Source organism: Hypanus sabinus, chromosome 3 (genome assembly GCF_030144855.1).
Source record: "Hypanus sabinus isolate sHypSab1 chromosome 3, sHypSab1.hap1, whole genome shotgun sequence".
Classification (NCBI taxonomy): domain Eukaryota; kingdom Metazoa; phylum Chordata; class Chondrichthyes; order Myliobatiformes; family Dasyatidae; genus Hypanus; species Hypanus sabinus.
In genome coordinates, this window is record NC_082708.1 from 5463280 (window position 1) to 5481716 (window position 18437).

The 18437-nt window shown below is 45.9% G+C and overlaps 1 protein-coding gene across 1 annotated transcript; it reads right to left on the reverse strand.

Annotated features, from left to right (window-relative positions):
* Positions 1-261: 261 nt before the first annotated feature.
* On the reverse strand, positions 262-12127 carry lamtor1 (late endosomal/lysosomal adaptor, MAPK and MTOR activator 1). Its single transcript, XM_059963600.1, has 5 exons — positions 12000-12127; positions 5274-5425; positions 3582-3659; positions 2715-2838; positions 262-816 (listed from the first exon to the last, which is right to left on the reverse strand). Exons 1-5 carry the CDS (start codon positions 12039-12041, stop codon positions 724-726), a joined length of 489 nt encoding a protein of 162 aa, XP_059819583.1. The 5' UTR covers positions 12042-12127; the 3' UTR covers positions 262-723.
* Positions 12128-18437: the final 6310 nt, after the last annotated feature.

Sequence of the window (18437 nt, forward strand, 5' to 3'; positions counted from 1 at the left end):
CCCAGAAGCCAAGGCAAAACTCACAATCTGACTGAACGCAGCCAGCGCAGAGTAGAGGAGATTTGCATCAGTAGAGATGGCGAAGAGTGGCAAGTCCTCTGTGAAACACACACACGCACACACATGCAAAACCACCAGGGAGAGGTGGTGACAGGGTCATTCACAGCAGCTCTGCACCAGCTACCGGTAACCTACGGCAATGTTCACACAACCCCTCTCCCCTACTCCCTCCCCACACCAGAGACAAGGGCAAAAAGAAAACACAATCAACTCCAAATATATTCACAAGTTACAACTCTCAGATCTTCAGAAACAGCCATTGTTAGAATGCATCGAGAAAAACAAACCTGGAACAGTAATTATGAAACCAATACCTCGAGACAGAAAAAGCCTGTCACAAGGACTAAAGACGTGACGTGCTCATTCAGTCAGAATGATCTGCTGCTCCTCAGGGTGAACAGATACTCGATTGGTCACTGAATAGCAGGGGGTGGCAGAGGAATAAACAAAAACAGACAGCTATTTAAGAGCTGCAAGGTGTTTCATAAAGTCTGCCAATGTCGTAAATCACACTGACAAAAAAAAGGACTTCTAGAAAAATCAGGTAAACAGACTTAATTAAAAAGGCGTGATGTGTGGGTCTGACTCTGGCGCGGAAGGTCTATATCTCTAGTTAGTTAGTCCCAGTATTAAAGTCTTGGCGGGAGGTCTGGAGCAGGATGGTCACGGGATGGCAAACTGCACCACCAGCTCTTCCTTGGCATCCACCTTGATTTGGGAAAGTGCACTTGATGCATACGCTGCGATTTTAGAGACCTGCCGAGAAAGGAAATCCAAACTCCAATCAGGATACACAATCACTGAGATGACATCCAACCACATCTAAAACTCTCATCAAGATACTTGATCATTGAGATGAATCAATTAGCTACCCCATCACCTCAACCACATCCAAACCTCCACTCAGGATACAGCTGCACAGTAGGGAGCATCCTAACAAGCTGCATCACTGTCTGGTATGGAAACTGCTCTGCGACCGTCAGGAAGGATCTACAACGGGTTGTCAAAACTGCCCAACACCATCAAGAACATCTATACAGAAAGGTACCAGAAAAAGGTCAGTAACATCGTGCAGGATCCCACCCACTCTGCTCATGGACTGTTTGTCCCACTCCCATCAAGGAGGAGGCTACGTAGCATCCACACCAGGACCACCAGACTCAAAAAGTTACTTTCCCCAAGCAGTGAGGCTGATCAACACCTCCACCCACTAACCAACCCCTCCACATCCCCAACCACCACTACTTTATCATTTCCTGTCAGCCACCTTGTGTGTAAGACACTCCCATGCCTAGTGTCACTTTATGGACATACAATTAATGTATATATTTTATGTTTTTATATTGGTTTTTTTATTATCTTCTTTATCTTTTTTCTGGGATTTTTGGTGCGCATCAGATCTTGAGTAATGATTATTTTGTTCTCCTTTACACTGGAAATGACATTAAACCATCCAGAATCATGAAACCCACTCAGGATACACAACCATTGAGATTAATAAATAACTGCAACCATATCGAGGGGAGACCGGGTAAACTAGCATATGCATCTGACAATTTAATCTTCATATTCAGAATTACAGTCACAGAACACTTCAGCCCATCTGGTTTGTGCCAGCCTCTTACTGTGTAGCCCCATTGACCTGCACCCGGACCACAGCTCTGCTGGTCTCTCTCAGTCATGTACCTATCCAAATTTCTCTTAAACCCCGCATCCACCACTTCCACTGGCAACTATTCCATACTTTCATCACCCCAAGTGAATTAACCTTTCACCCTTGAACCATGACCCCTAATTCTAATCTCACCCAACCCTAGTTGGGTGCATTCACCCTATCTATACCCATAAATTTTGTACACCTCAGTCAAGTCTCCCCTCATTCTCCTATGCTCCAGGGAATGAAGTCCTAACCTATTCAACCTTTCCCTATAACTCATGTCAAGTCCCTGCAATATTCTTTTAAATTTTCTCTGCCCTTTCAACCTTATTTACATCCTTCCTGTAGGAAGGTGACCAGAACTGCACACAATACTCCAAATTAGTCCTTAGTCCTCACCAATGTCTCATACAATTTCAACATAACACCCCATCTCTTGTACAATACTCAGATTCATGACAACCAATATGCCAAATACCTATTCAACCTTTCCCTATAACTCAGGTACTCAAGTCCCAGCAACATCCTTGTAAATTTTCTCTGCACCTTTGATCTCTCTCCTAAAGGTGAGTGACCAGAACTGCTTTGTTCCTGTTTTTTCACTCATTCAGTTACAATGAAGGATCACAATCTCTGGGAACAGCCCTCCTCCTAGTTTCTTTATTGAAGAATTTCTTTAGTTAGAGGGTTGTGAATCTGTGAATCCATTGCCACATACGGTTATGGAGGCAAAGTCAATGGGTATGTTTAAAGAGGAGGTTGTTTGGTTCTTGATTAGTCAGCGTGTCAAAGGTTACAGGGAGAAGACAGGAGAATGGTGCTCAAAGGGATAATTAATCAGCCACAACTGAATGTCAGAGCATGTTTTGACAGGCTGAAAAGTCTAATTCTGCTTAAGGTCAAATATCCACACCACCCACACAAACCCACTCTTGCCCTGCCCCTAAATATGCAGACGCGCCTGTCCCTGGTCCCAACGTGTAGGAACACCACCTACCTGCTGAATGTCTGAATAGGGCACGGGGTCACTAGCCAGAACCTGGTGCGGCTGGCTGGTTAGTGCAGGCAGTGTCGTCGCTCGCTTGCACTGGGTCGAGCCGCTGATCATCGCTAACCTCGTGCTGGCAAAACAAGCAGAGTTAAACATCAGGAGGCAGAGAAAAGCTCATCACAGCCCTACCAGCACTGACCCACACAAGAACAAATGAAGCATGTCAAAGTAGCACAGTATACATAGCAGTTAGCATAACACTTTACAGTGCCAGCAAGCTGGGTTCAATTCCCACTGCTGTTTTTAAAGAGTTTGTATGTTCTCCCCATGACCACGTGGGTTTCCTCTGGGTGCTCCAGTTTCCTCCCACATTCCAAAGGCATACCAGTTAGTGTTAGAGTTGTGGACATGCTATGTTGGTGCCAGAAGCAGGCCACACTTGCGGGCTGCCCCCAACACATCCTTGGACTGTGCTGACGCAAACAATGCATTCATTGTGTTTCGATGTTAGATCAGATCATTTATCACGTACATCAAAACATACAGAGAAACCATCGCAACACAAGGATTTGCAGGGAGCAAGTGTTGCCACGCACGATGGCGCCAACATAGTGAGACCACAATGCTCAGCAGAACAACAACGGCAATATAACAAACGAAGCCCCTTTTCCACTCTCACAGACAGGCTTCCATCCCCAGGACAGGCTGCCTCCAACAATCACCAATTAGGGTTCAATTCCTGCACAGTTTCTACAGAGTTTGTACTTATCCCCCGTGACTGCATTGCCAAAGACGTATGGAGTTGGTAGGTTGATTGGTCTACATACATAGACTGTCAGGGACGTTTACCACAGGATCACGCTTTGGGCCTACCTGTACTGACGTGCACGGTCCATGTACTCGTGCTGTTCCATGCCCTGCGAATCTGCGGCTGACACGTCTATGATATTACTGGGGAGGGAAAAGAGCAGCTCATTAGTGATGTGCAGCATGAAGCATCACTCCCCCCAGCCAATCAAATGACCACGCTGTTCCTGCTGTCACCCCCCCACACCCCCAGACAATTAAATGACCATGCTGTCACTCCCCCCAGCCAATCAAATGACAACGCTGTCCCTGCTGTCACCCACCTCACACCCCCCAGCCAATCAAATGACCATGCTGTCACTCACCCCAGCCAATCAAATGACCATGCTGTCACTCACCCCAGCCAATCAAATGACCATGCTGTCCCTGCTGTCACCTCTCCCAGGGACGATATGTTATGACAGACACACATTGGTGAAAGTTACCTGAGAGGAACTGGTCTCATCCACACATGGTGTACCTCAATTACCCCCTTTCTGAAAACACCAAGACAGCAATGAGAAAGCCCAAGGGCAACTTGAACATGGAGAGGACATCCCCAATGGTGGGAGAGTCTAAGACCAGAGGGCTCAGCCACAAAATTGAGGGACGACATTTTAGAACAGAGATGAAGAGGAATTTCTTTAGCCAGAGGGCGGTGAATCTGTGGAATTCATTGCCAAGTCATTGAGTAAATTTAAAGTGGAGGTTGATTGGTCAAAGGCTGAAGGGAGAAGTCAAAGAATAGGGTTTAAGAGGGATACTGAATCAGCCATGATGGAATGGTGGAACAGACTCAATGGGCTGAATGGCCTAATAGTGCTCTTATGTCTTACTTAAAATATCTCTGACCCACATGGGAAGTATGGAGGTGAGAGAATTCATGTCATAGCACTTTGACAATCTGCTGCCAATCCTTTCTCCTCTCATCTCTTTCCCCAACTTAGACAATAACATATGGAGTCAGGTAGCAGAGCCTACCTAGTTAGTCCCAATTTCCTGTATGTGTCCCATTTTCCTCCATGGACCTCTGCAAGTACTTCTCAAATGATACGAATGTACCTGCCTCAGTCACTTCTACTAGCAACTCAGACCATCTGCGTTCTCAGTTTTAAGTACTTCTGTAAAGTCACACCTCATTCTCTTATGTTCTAAGGAATAAAATACATAAATTAGGCCATTGGCCCAAGTCTGCTCCATCATTCCATCGTGGATGATTTTATTTTCCCTCTCAACCCCATTCTCCTGCCTTCTCCCCTTAACCTTTAAACCCTAGTAATCAAGAATCTATCAAACTCCACTTTAAAAATACCCAATGACATCCACAGCAAAATGTAACAAAGAATTCCACAGATTCATTACCCTCTGGCAAAAGAAATCGCTCATCTCTGTCCAACTGGACATCCTTCTATTCTGAGGCCATGCCCTCTGGTACTAAACTCCCCAACTACAGGTAACATCCTCTCCACGCTCACTCTAACTAGACCTCTCAATATTTCTTGCATTTCAGTGAGATCCTTCTCATTCTACTAAACTCCAGCAAATACAGGACCAGAACCATCAAATGTTCTTCACATGTTAACCCCTCCATTCCCAGAATCATTCTTGTGAACCTCCTCATACCATCTCCAATGCCAGCACATCCTTTGAGATGTGTGGCCCCAGAACTGCTCCCAGTACTCCTGAGCACAGAGACCAGACTGGCTGACAGCTACTCACTGTGCCGTCTTGGCGAGGATAGTGTTGAGCAGAGCTTGTTCATCTGGGAAGCGAGATGACGGAATACTGGAGTAGTTGTGATCAGCGCCTCCAGACGATTTACTTGGTGGGTTACTGACTGGGATGAGCAGCGGCTTTCCCTCCTCGCGCTCCTGGAGATCAAGGAGAAAACACCGTGAGCAAATTCACTCTTTTCTTATGCTCGGTCAAGCTTTCTGATGCACTGAGATCATGAAGGACCCCAACTAGCCAGGTCACGCTTTCTTTTTGCTGCTGCCATCAGGGAGGTGGTACAGGAGCCTCAGGACCAACACCATCAGTTTCAGGAAGTTACTACCCCAACCATCAGGCTCTTGAACCAAAGGGGATAAGTTCACTTGCCCCAACACTAAACTGTACCCACAACCTATGGATTCATTTTCAAGTATGCTTCATCTAATATTCTCATTATTTATTGTTTATTTATTTATTACTTTCTTTTTTTTCTTTTTGTATTTTCACAGTTTGCCTCTTGCACAATGATTGTTTGTCTTTGTTATGTGTTACCTTTCATTGATTCTACTGTTTACATGAAAGAAAATAAATCACAGGATTGCATTTGGTGACATATGTACTTCGACAATAAATTTACTTTGAATTTGACTTTGATTAGAGTAGACTTGGTACATTTTCAGACCTCTACGTCTTGCCCCTCTTGAACTAATCCTGCGCAGTGCAAAACAAAGGCACCTCATCTTCTGATTCGCCATGCTAGTCCTTAGGGGGATGGAAAGGATAAAGGCAAGCAGCCTCGTTTGAAGTACAGGTATTGAGTGCTGTTCTGGTCACCTATAAACAAGAAAGACTGGAAGAGTACAGAGAAAATTTTCAAGGATGTTGCCTTGACATGAGGACCCGGGTTATAGGGAAACGTCAAATTGTACTTTTTTGGCATATTGGCCTTCATAAATCAGAATACAGGAGATGGGGTGTTATGTAGAAGTTGTACAAGATATTGGTGAGACCTCATTTGGAGTATTGTGTGCCATTCTGGTCACTTACAGTGTTGTGCAGAACACTCACTCACACTAGATTTTTGATACAAATTTTGTTTTAGATGTTTACTTTTTCCAGACGTTTTCAAAAGATTAAATGTTGGGAGAAATTTTTGTATTTTGTATTTCATTAAAGAAAGTAATATATGAAGCAACAGACCACTTTTCAAATAAAAACTTGATTACTTCGTAAGTGGACAATATGAAGACAACTTTTCCACTCAGAGGGTGGTGAGAGTGAGCAGTGAGGTGCCAGTGGATGTGGGTTCCATTTCAACTTTTAAGAGAGGATTGGATGAACACATGGAATGCAGTGGTATGGAGGGCAATGGTCCAGGTACAAGTCAACGGGATGAGGCAGATTAATAGTTTGGCATGAATGGGATGAGGAAAGGGCCAAATTCTGTGCTGTAGTGTTCTATGACTATAGCCTATCACTCAATGTTACACCCACAATACTGTCTCTGCTAGTAAATATCACCAGCATTATCATAAAGACCACAAGAGGTAGAATTAGAATTAGGCCATTCAGCCCATCAAAACTGCTCTACCATTCCACCATGGCTGATCCATTTTCCCTCTCAATCCCATTCTCTGTAACCTTTCACAACCTGACTAACCAAGAACTTACCAACTTTCACCTCAAATATACCAATGACCTGCATCCACAGTCACCTGTAGCAATGAATTTCACAGATTCACCACCCTCGGTCGAAAGAAATTCCTCATCTCCATTCTAATTGGATGTCACTCTATTCTGAGGCTGTGCCCTCAGGTCCTAGGCTCCCCCACTATAGGAAACATCCTCTCCACATCCACTCTATATAGGCCTTTCAATATTTGATACATTCCAATGAGATCCCCCTCCCATTCTTCTAAATCCCAGTGAGTGCAAGGCCAGAGCCATCAAACGCTCCTCATAAAATAATCCTTTCATTCCCAGAATTATTTTTGTGAACCTCCTGAACCCTCTCCAATGTCAGCATGTCCTTTCTTAAAGGACCCAAAACTGCTCACAGTACTCTGTGAAGCCTCACCAGTGCTTTATAAAGTCTCAACATTACATCCTTGCTTTTATATTCTAGTCCTCTCAAAACAAATGCCAACATCACATTTGCCTTCCACACCAACTAATTAACAATTAGTTAGTTAATTAATTAATTGCAATTAACCTTTAGGGAATTCTGCACTAGGACTCCCAAGTCCCCTTTCACCTTGAATTTTTGAATTTTCAGCCCATTTAGAAAATAGTCTACGCTTTTGTCCCTTCTACTAAAGCGCATCACCATACACTTCCAAACACTGTATTCCATTTGCCACTTTTTTGCCCATTCTCCACATCCAAATCAACGACATACCAAAAGAAGCGGTCTCAATACCGCAATCTGCAAATCGCTAGTCACTGGCAGCCAATCAGAAAAGGCTTCCCTTATTCCCTGCCAATCAGCCAACATGCTATCCATGCTAAAATCTTTCCTGTAATATCATGGGTTCTTGTTAAGCAGCCTCACATGCAGCACCTTGTCAAAAGCCATCTGAAAATCCAAGTGCACAATATCCACTGATTCTCCTTTGCCTATCCTGCCTGTTATTTCCTCAAATAGTTCCAATAGATTTGTCAAGCAAGGTCTTCCCTTAAGGAAACAACACTGAGCCTATTTTATCCGGTGCCTCTAAGTACCCTGAAACCACATCCTTAACTATCAATGCCCACATCTTCCAAAGCACTGAGGTCAGGTAACTGGCCTAAAATTAGCTCTCTTCTGTTTACACTGACACCCCAAGCTGTAATACTGCTGCGCTAACCACCTACACTACCCTGGTGCCCCATAAATCGACACAATTAAATATGATAGTGAGAACCTTTTCTCTGGTTGTGGGTCTATCAGTCCTCCACACACAGCTCAGAGAGCCTCTACTCCTGAACTCCAGCCTCGAATACAGTACTTTTGATATCTGCTACTGGCTTGGAAGTGTAAGTAGTGGCAATATTAATAGATTTCAGGGGGAAGCAGGCAGACGTAACTGAACACCCGTGTGAAGTGACATAAACCAACAGGAACGATATTAAGGAGGGAGCAAGAACAGATCTACTAAACCAGTACAGCAAATTGAGAAGTTATGCATTGTCAACTTTATAAACCAATCATAAAAGCCAAGAGATCAGAACATAGAACATAGAGCAGTACAGCACAGCCTGGCCCTTTGGCCCATAAAGTTGTGTTGACCTTTTAACACCAATCTAACCCTAGAAAGCAAAGGAGGACAAGAGGTGACTTGATAGAGGTGTATATCTTCCTGAAGAAAAAGAAGTCACCATCTGCCTGGCCACTGAAGTGCTTTGAAGATTTAGTTATTGTATCTGTGCCGTGAATACAAACTCAGGACTCCCGGTCCAGAGGAGCACCACAGTAGTGTAGAGGTTAGCGCGATGCCACCATTGGAACATGGGAGGGAACGAACTGGAGGAACCCATGGGGTTGTGGAGAGAACTTACAAACTCCTTACAGACAATGGTGGGAATAGGGCCCCTATCGGTGATCACAGGTACCCTAATAGTGTTCAAGGCATTCCAGAGTTCCGAGTCCGATTCCGTAAGGAGCCTCCGTACATCCTCCACCTGGAATCTGTGGGTTTTCACTGGGTGCTCTAGTTCCCTCCCTCATTGTAAATTGCCCCATGATTAGGTTAGAGTTAAATGGGGTTGCTGAGGTCACGTGGCCGAGAGTGGTGGGTGTGTGGAACGCACTGCCAGGGGTGATGGTAGAGGCAAATGCATTAGGGCCATTAAGAGATAAGCACATAGGTGATAGAAAAATTGAGGCTACGTAGGAGGGAAGGGTTAGATGGATCTTGGAACAGGTTAAAAGGTTGGACCAAGGGTCTGTACTGTGCTGTAGTGTTCTATGTTCTGATCTTTTGGCTTTTATGATTGGTTTCTAGATCTGTAATGGTGAGTGGCTGGTGTGGTGGTAGAGGCAGATACATTTGAGACAAGACATAATTAGATAGGCACATGAAGGTGAGAGAAATGGAGGGATATGAACATTGTGTTGACAGAAGGGATTAGTTTAGTTGGCCATTTGATTACTAATTTAATTGCATCGACACAACATTGTGGACCAAAGGACCTGTTTCTGTTCTGTACTAGTCTATGTTGCATCATCTCATGACTCTCCTCAAGAAAATACCCTAACATCACCCCACAGAAAGGTACAGCAAGTAACCTCCAAATCTACATTGAACCCCATTAATGAGGGTCACTGCATGCAAACTGGGTTCGCATTTCTAAAGAGACAAACAGCAATCACTGTAAATATTTCAACAGCTCGGAACTGTTTTGGAACATTCCTTACAGACGGCAGTGAGAACTGAATCTGATCTGTAAAGCTTTACACTAGTGTGCCGTCCTGGCGCTCCTTTCAGCCGGTATCGCCGAGGGGCCGCAGTCTGACAGGAAAATGAGGTGCTCACTGAAACCTCCAGACAGAACCTCACAAAAGTAAATACTTCAGCTGCTGGCTATCTGGATGCACATATATCCGGAGAGACCCCGTGGGTCAGTGACTACACCTGTAGTTCAAATCCCACAGAGACAACTGGGAGGATCAGGGACTAAAGTTAAGCGGAGTCATGGTCAGTTCTACTATTTACTCTAACGGCAGAGAATTGTTCTAGCTCGACCACTGCAACTTTGGCAGCACAGTAGTGTAACACTATTAGGGCACCTGTAATCACCGAAATGGCCCTATTCCCACCACTGTCTATAAGGAGTTTGTAAGATCTCTCCACAACCCCATGGGTTCCTCCAGTTTTCTCCCATGTTCCATGGCTTAGGGTTGGCAACTTGTGGGCATGCCACATTGCCACTGGGAGTGAGGCGACTCCAGCACATCCTCGGACTGTGTTGGTCATTGACACAAATGGCACATTCCACTGTTTCAATGTATGTATCACAAAGGTTCTCTCTTTTTTTACCCCAGTGACACTGAAATCTTGCAGAGGCTCCAGTTCTTCAAGGTACCACAATCCAGCTCCCTGTACAAACAAACGCTCACCTCCTCCCACAATCAGACACAAGAAAGAAACTGTCACACCACCATGCCATTGGAACAGTGGACAGGCCATGCAGCCCGCACGTTGTGCAGTTGCCAATTTCCACAAAACCACCTCCTCTCTATTATCCAGCATCCCTTCAAATTCCGATTCAGGTTTACCACACACACACAGGCAGCGAAATGCCTCATTCCTGTTAATAATCAGCACAATGTGAGGACGTGCTGGAGCAGACCGCAAGTGTTATCACACATTGCACTCTCACAACATTCAGCAGAGCACAGCAAGCAAAAAAAAAACCCCTACTCCTCCCTCCCTGACACCCACACTGTTAGTCCTCCAATTCAGACACAGTTGGTCGTCCAACTCCAGGAGGGAGCTCCAGGGCTCTAGTCTCCAGGCTTTGTCCATTGGAGATTGATTTTCCATCAACCAAATCTATCATCTAAATCTCTATCTAAGAGTCTGTGAAACACCACATGCCTGTTTCAACAACTACCCTGGTACCCCATTCAACACACAGACTCAACCTTTCAGGAACAGCTTCTTCCCCTCCACCATCACTATGAAACCAGGAACACTTACACCACCACTACTTTTTCCTCTCTGCACTATTCGTATAACTTATATTTTATATACACTTATATCACTCTACTGCCTTTACAAAACAACAATTTCACAACATAAAATAATGATTCTGATCTTTCTAGCCTGTGGAAAAGATTCTGACTGCTTAACAATCTACACCTCTTAATTTTAAAAACCACAATGAGGTCTCCCCTCAGCTTCTGGCACTCCAGGGTAAACAACCCTAGTTTGTACAATCTTTCCTTACAACTAATCCAGGCCTCTAGTCCAGATATGATTGACCGATGACCTCAATGTCATCAGGCTCTCCGTTGGTCGGGGTCGATCATAAATATGATAACCCAGCTGTTTACATCATACACAGGCCAGGGCAGTACGATATGGAGAGCAAGCTGTTGCCCATGTAGCAGACTCCCTTTCTCCATGCAGCTGATGAATCCAAAGGAAGGGTGGAGACTGAAAGTTTGGCACCCGCAGCGGTGCAGGAGTTGCAGTCAGCGCTGAACTCAATGTAGGAATTCCTTAGGGACTGGATTCTTCCTCGGTGTTTACTCCCGAAGCCTTCCCCATGAGTGGGTATGGCCACAAGGCAGCTGAGGATTGAGGATGAAGATCAGTGCTGTCCTTCTCACCTCCATCTTGGGGTGGGTGTGTTGATCAGGTTCGGGGTCTGTACCGGGGAAGGTGGGGGTTCCATACCAGGGAAAGGAGGTTGTGTGGACCAGGGGAGGGAGGGTGTGCATACCGGGGTCAGGGGTCTGTACCAGGAGAGGGTAGGATTACGGACTGGATTCGGGATTCTCTTCAGGACAGGGAGGGGGTCCTGTACCGGGGTCGGGGGAGGGTGGGTGTGCAGACTGGGATCGGGGGTCTGTACCGGAGGCAGGAGAATTGATCCCAGGACCTGTCACGAAGGGGCGGGGAAGTGAGGGTGCTGAGCCCGAGGCCTTCCCGGGGTCGTGGAAACCCTGAGCCTGGACACCCGTTGCCCCCCCACCCCACCCCCGGCCGCGGACTCCCCGTCCCCGCCCCCCCAGCAGCCCCGGACCTGCTCGCTGCCGTCGCCCTCGCTGCTGTAACAACAGCCCATGTCGGTAACGCGAGCGGCGCCGCCGCGGCCTTCTCACTGCATCACCTGATCCGGCACACGCCCCACTTCCGGTGCCACTCGTCAATCACGAGATGGGGTGCCGGGACCTCCCCTGCCAATCACTCGCGTTACCGCCCACCGCCTGTCGTCATGTCCGCTCGGCTCGCATGCAAACTTCCCATTGCTCAAGATGAAAGATTGGAGCAGTGTCAGTTCCAGCGGAGAACGAAGTCATTGTTACTCCGGATCTGAGGCACCACATAAAACACAAAAGACAACACAAGAAATATATAAGATAGCTTATGTACATGGATTGATTGGTGATAACATCTCCTCCTTGCTGACGATCAACTCTGGTGCACCTCAGGGATGTGTGCTTAGCCCACTGCTCTACTCTCTCTATACCCATGACTGTGTGGCGAGGCATAGCTCAAATAACATCTATAAATTTGCTGATGATACCATTGTTGGTAGAATCTCAGATGGTGACGAGAGGGTGTACAAGAGTGAGATATGCTAAGTAATGCAGTGGTGCCACAGCAATAACCTGGCACTCAAACGTCAGTAAGGCAAAAGAGCTGATTGTGGACTTCAGGAAGGGTAAGATGAAGGAACACATACCCATCCTCATAGAGGGATCAGAAGTGGAGAGAGTGAGCAGTCTCAAGTTCCTGGGTATCAAGATCTCTGAGGATCTAACCTGGTCCCAACATATCAATGTAGCTTTAAAGAAGGCAAGACAGTGGCTATACTTTATTAGGAGTTTGAAGAGATTTGGTATGTCAACAAATACACTCAGAAACTTCTATAGTTGTACTGTGGAGAGCATTCTGACAGGCTGCATCACTGTCTGGTATGGAGGGGCTGCTGCTCAGGACCGAAAGAAGCTGCAGCTGGTTGTAAATCTAGTCAGCTCCATCTTGGGCACTAGCCTACAAAGTACGCAGGACATCTTTAGGGAGCAGTGTCTCGGAAAGGCAACGTCCATTATTAAGGACCTCCAGCACCTAGAGCATGCCCTTTTCTCACTGTTACCATCAGGTAGGAGGTACAGAAGCCTGAAGGCACACACTCAGTGATTCAGGAACTGCTTCTTCCCCTCACACATCCGATTCCTAAATGGACATTGAATCTTTGCACACTACCTAACTTTTTTAACATATATTTCTGTTTTTGCACAATTTTTAATCTATTCAATATACATACAGTATACTGTAATTGCTTTATTTTTTATTTTCTTCTGTATTATGTATTGCATTGAACTGCTGCAGCTAATTTAACAAATTTCACAACACATGCTCAAAATAAATAAACCTGATTCTGATTGTATGTCCATAAAACATAGAACATAGAATAGTATAGCACAGTACAGACCCTTCGGCCCACAGTGTTGTGCCAACCCTTAAACCCTGCCTCCCATATAACCCTCCACCTTAAATTCCTCCATATACCTGTCTAGTAGTCTCTTAAACTTCTCTAATGTATCTGCCTCCACCACTGACCCAGGCAGTGCTTTCCATGCACCAACCACTCTCTGAGTGAAAAACCTTCCTCAATGTGGTGAACTACATATACCTATCTGGACATGCCCCCCCCCCCTCACCGCTGACTGCTCCTGTGGCTCCTCCCACGGACCCCGGTGTAAAGGCAAGTGGAGACACAGGCCCGACCTCAGTCTCCAGGATGTAGTGTGGTGGTCAATTGCTGCTTGTTCTTTCTTCCAGTCAATAAAAGCCTATATCTCGCCTCCCGTCTCCGAGAGATATCGATGGTGCATCACTCTAATATCCCCCTTGAACTTTCCACCCCTTACCTTAAAGCCATGTCCTCTTGTACTGAGCAGTGGTGCCCTGGGGAAGAAGCGCTGGCTGTCCATTCTGTCTATTCCTCTTAATATCTGGTACACCTCTATCATGTCTCCTCTCATCCTCCTTCTCTCCAGAGAGTAAAGCCCTAGCTCCCTTAATCTCTGATCATAATGCATACTGTCTAAACCCGGCAGCATCCTGGTAAATCTCCTCTGTACCCTTTCCAATGCTTCCACATCCTTCCTACAGTGAGGCAACCAGAACTGGACATAGTACTTCAAGTGTGGCCTAACCAGAGTTTTATAGAGCTGCATCATTACCCCACGACTCTTAAACTCTATCCCTCGACTTATGAAAGCTAACACCCATAAGCTTTCTTAACTACCCTATCTACCTGTGAGGCAACTTTCAGGGATCTGTGGACTTGTGCCCCCAGATCCACAGTGATGCTCGGCACAGAAATGTCTGTACATAATGCGACTCTGACAGGAAATTATAAAGTAGTGGTGGTTGGGGGTATGGAGGGGTGGGTTAGTGAGTGGAGGTGTTGATCAGCCTTGCTGCTTGGGGAAAGTAACTGTTTTTGAGTCAGGTGGTCCTGCGTGGATGCTACGTAGCCTCCTCCCTGATGGGAGAGGGACAAACAGTCCATGAGCAGGGTGGGTGGGATCCTTCATGACGTTACTGGGTTCTGTCGACTACCCCGTGTAGAGCCCCTCGTGTCTGTTGCAGTGCATACAGAGATGCAGCTTGTTGGGATGCTCTCTACTACACATCAGTGGAATGACGTGAGTATAGATGTGTGTAGTCCAGCTCGCTCAACCTCCACTGAAAGTAGAGGCATTTTTGAGGTTTCCTAGAAATCTAAATTGGGACTCCTGTGCCACCATCTACCTCATACTGGCTTTGTGCTGTATTGCCTGCCTGCCTGCACAGCACTTCCTCTCTACTCTCTCCACGGCCCTCTCTGATACACCGCAGGCTTTTCAGGCAACAGTGAAGGTCCTCTGTTTCAGGAGGTGCTCACAGCTTCCTTCATCATGTCAGTAGCTTTCCTCTGACACTGTAACACTTCATTCTGCATTAGAACATAGAACATGTTGTGCTGAATAAATTAATAATCAAATGTCTGTCTCTGCCTCTCGTAATCTTAGGGGTGTATCAGCCACCTGTTGTAATGAAGGGATCTGTACAAATGGTATGCAGAACAAAGTTTGTCACTGTACCCTCGCACAGGTGACAACAATTAACCAGTTTGCAGAAGAGGGCAGCACCCTGGCCTGGCTGCAGATTAGATCTGCCGTTCCTCACCCCCAAAGACCAGCGTTCCGTCCTGATCACCCACGCTGTCTTTGTGAAGTTTTCACGTTCTCTCTGTCACAGCGTAAGTTATTCCATGAGCCGATAAGACATAAGAACAAAATTAGGGCATTTTGCCCTCCAAATCTGCTCCATCAGTCCATCAAGACTGATTTATTATCCCTCTCAACCCCAGTTTCCTGTCTTCTCCCCATAACCTTTGATGCCCTTTCCAAGAACCTATCAACCTTTGCTTTAAATACACCCGATGACATGGTCTCCATAGCTGCTTGTGGCAATGAATTCCACAGATTCATCACCCTCCAGCTAAAGAAATTCCTCCTCATCTCTAATAGAGTCATAGAACATTACAATACAGACACAGGCCCTTTGAATCATTACCGAACCATACCGAATCATTAATCTACCTAGTCCCATCAACCTGCACCTGGGTATTCCTCTCCATACCCCTTCCATCCCTGTACCTATCCAAATTTCTCTGAAGTATTGAGATAGAACCTTCCAACACTTGCACTGGCATCTCGCTCCACACTCTCACCATCCTCTGAATAAGAAAGTTCCCCCTCAGGTTCCGCTTAAATATTTCATCTTTCATCCATAACCCATGGCCTGTACTTCTAGTCCCACCCAACCTCAGTGGAAAAAGCCTGCTTGCATTTACCCGATCTTTACCCCTCATAATTTTGTACACCTCTACCAAATCTCCCCTCACTCTCCTGCGCTCTACGAAGTAAAGTCCTAACCTATTCAATCTTTCTGGCAACATCCTTGTAAATTTTCACTGCACTCTTTCAGTCTTACTGACGTCTTTCTTGTAGGTAGCTGACCAAAACCGCGCACAATTAGGCTTCACGGACATCTTATGCAATGGTAATTTTTTCAAAAAACTCCATAAGATTGGTTGGACATAACCTACAATATACAAAGCCATGTTGACTATCCCTAATCTGTCCCTGTCTATTCAAATACTCTATATATCTCTTCTCTTATACTGAGGCTGTGCCCTCCGGCCCTAGACTTCCCCCCACTATAGAGGACATCCTCCCCATGTCCACTCTATCTAGGCCTTTAATATTTGATAGGTTTCAAGGAGATTCCCCCCCCACCACCACCACCCTCATTCTTCTAAACTTGAAGTCCACCCAACAAAGTGATTATTATTCTACAAAAAGTAGTGGATAATGCCCAGCCCATCATGGGTAGATCCCTCCTCACTTGGAGTGTTGTCGCCAGAAAGCAGGCTCCATCCACAGGGACTCTCTGCTTCATTCATCAGGAAGGAGGTACAGGAGCCCCAGGGCTCTCACCACCAGGTTCAGGAACAGTTCCAACCCCTCAACCATCAGGCTCTTAAACCAAAGGGGATAACTTCACTCAACTTCACTTGCCCCATTATTGAAATGTTCCCACAACCTATGAACTCACTTTCAAGGACTCTTCATCTCATGTTCTCAATATTTATTGCTTATTTATCTATCAATCCATCTATTTATTTATTTATTTATTTATTATTATTAATGCTTTTTTTGTATTTGCAAAATTTATTGTCTTTTGCACTCTGGTTGAACACCCAAGTTGATGTGGTTTTTCATTGATTCCGTTATGGTTATTATGCTGTTAAGGAATTATTGAGTATGCCTGCCAGAAAATGAATCCCAGGGATGTATTGGCTGTACTTTGATAATGAACTTTGAACTTCCTGATTAGTGTCGAGTTCCTGGATATCAGCATCTCAGGGGATCTAGTCTGAGTCCAACACTTTGATAAAACCATGAAGAAGGCAGTTTGCTAGGAGTTTGAGGAGACAGATGTACCGAGGAGGGCATTCTGACTCGTTGCATCACTGTCTGGAATAGAGGAACCACCACACAGGATCGGAAAAACCTGCAGAACGTTGTAAACTCAGCCAGCTCCATCATCATGTACTAACCTCCCCCCACTGACATCATCTTCAAGGTACCTCAAGAAGGCAATATCCATCATAAGGAGCCTCACTATCCAGGATGTGTCCTATTCTCATTGCTGCCATCAGCGAGGAGGTGTGGGAGGATTCGGGAACAGCTTCTTCCCATCTGTCATTAGATTTCTGAATGGTCAAGAACCCATCAATACTATCTCATCATTCCTTCCCAGTGTGCAAATGGTTAATACTGGGGGCAGAATTTTAAGGTGTTTGGAGGAAAGTATAGGGGGATGTCAGAGGTAGGTTTTTGTTTACAGGGAGGGTGGTGGGTGTGTGGAGTGCCCTGCCTGGGGTGGTGGTAGAGGCAGATACATTAGGGACTTTTAATAAGCACATGGATAATAGAAAAATGGAGGGTTTTGTGGGAGGGAGGGTTAGATTGGTCTTGGAGTAGGTTAAAGGGTCAGCACAACATTATGGGCCGAAGGGCCTGTACTATTCTATGTTCTGTGTTATTTTTATGATTTACTGTAATTCTACACTTTGCACTGTACTGCTGCCACAAAACAACAAATTTCATGTCAGTGATAATAAACCTGGTTCTGACTGAAATGGTCTGAGAGGCCCGTTTCTGTGTCTCTCTCCGTGGTTACTAGCCGCTGTACTAGCCCACTTGTGAAACTGGGTAAAGATTGAGTTAGTCTCTCAAAGTGGAGTGCGAGCTCCTTCTCCCCAGCCACATTCTTCTTCCCCCCACCCCCCCCCACCCAGGGTAGGTCGCTGAAAATATATCACTGGAACTGTCATGCACCTTTGCCTATCTGCACAAAGCGGGATCTCCCGGTGGCTAATCACCAATTCCAGTCCCCATTCCCTGATGCACCATCAATAACTCACACTGAGACGTAAGGCGAGATATCGGCTTCTCATTCCGACATGTCCGTCCACGGCCTCCTCTTCTGGCACAATGAGACCACACTCAGGCTGGAGGAACAGCAGCTCACATTCTGCCTGGGTACCCTCCAATCTGATGGCATGAACATTGATTTCTCTAGCTTCCAGTAATTCCCCACCCTTCTTTAAATCCCCACTCTGGCCTTTTACCTCTCTTCACCTGCCTATCACCTCCCTCTGGGTCCCCTCCTCCTTCCCTTTCTCCCATGGTCCACTCTCCTCTCCCATCAGATTCCTTCCTCTCCAGCCCTTTGCCTTTTCCAACCATCACATCCCAGCTTTTTACTTCCTCCGCACCCCCCCCCCCCACAAAACCAACCTGATTCCACCTATCACGTTCTAACAAAATGCTGGAGGAACTCAGCAGGCCAGGCAGCATCTATGGAAAAGAGTACAGTCGACGTTTCAGGC

Bases quoted from the DNA above. Each gene is read 5' to 3' on its own strand.
- lamtor1 (XM_059963600.1), bottom strand. From the start codon at position 12,041: ATGGGCTGTTGTTACAGCAGCGAGGGCGACGGCAGCGAGCAG. The intron at 5,426-11,999 runs GTCCGGGGCTGC...CTTGATCTCCAG, and splicing joins AGGGCGACGGCAGCGAGCAG to GAGCGCGAGGAGGGAAAGCC. The intron at 817-2,714 runs GTAGGTGGTGTT...CTTTCTCGGCAG, and splicing joins CCTATTCAGACATTCAGCAG to GTCTCTAAAATCGCAGCGTA.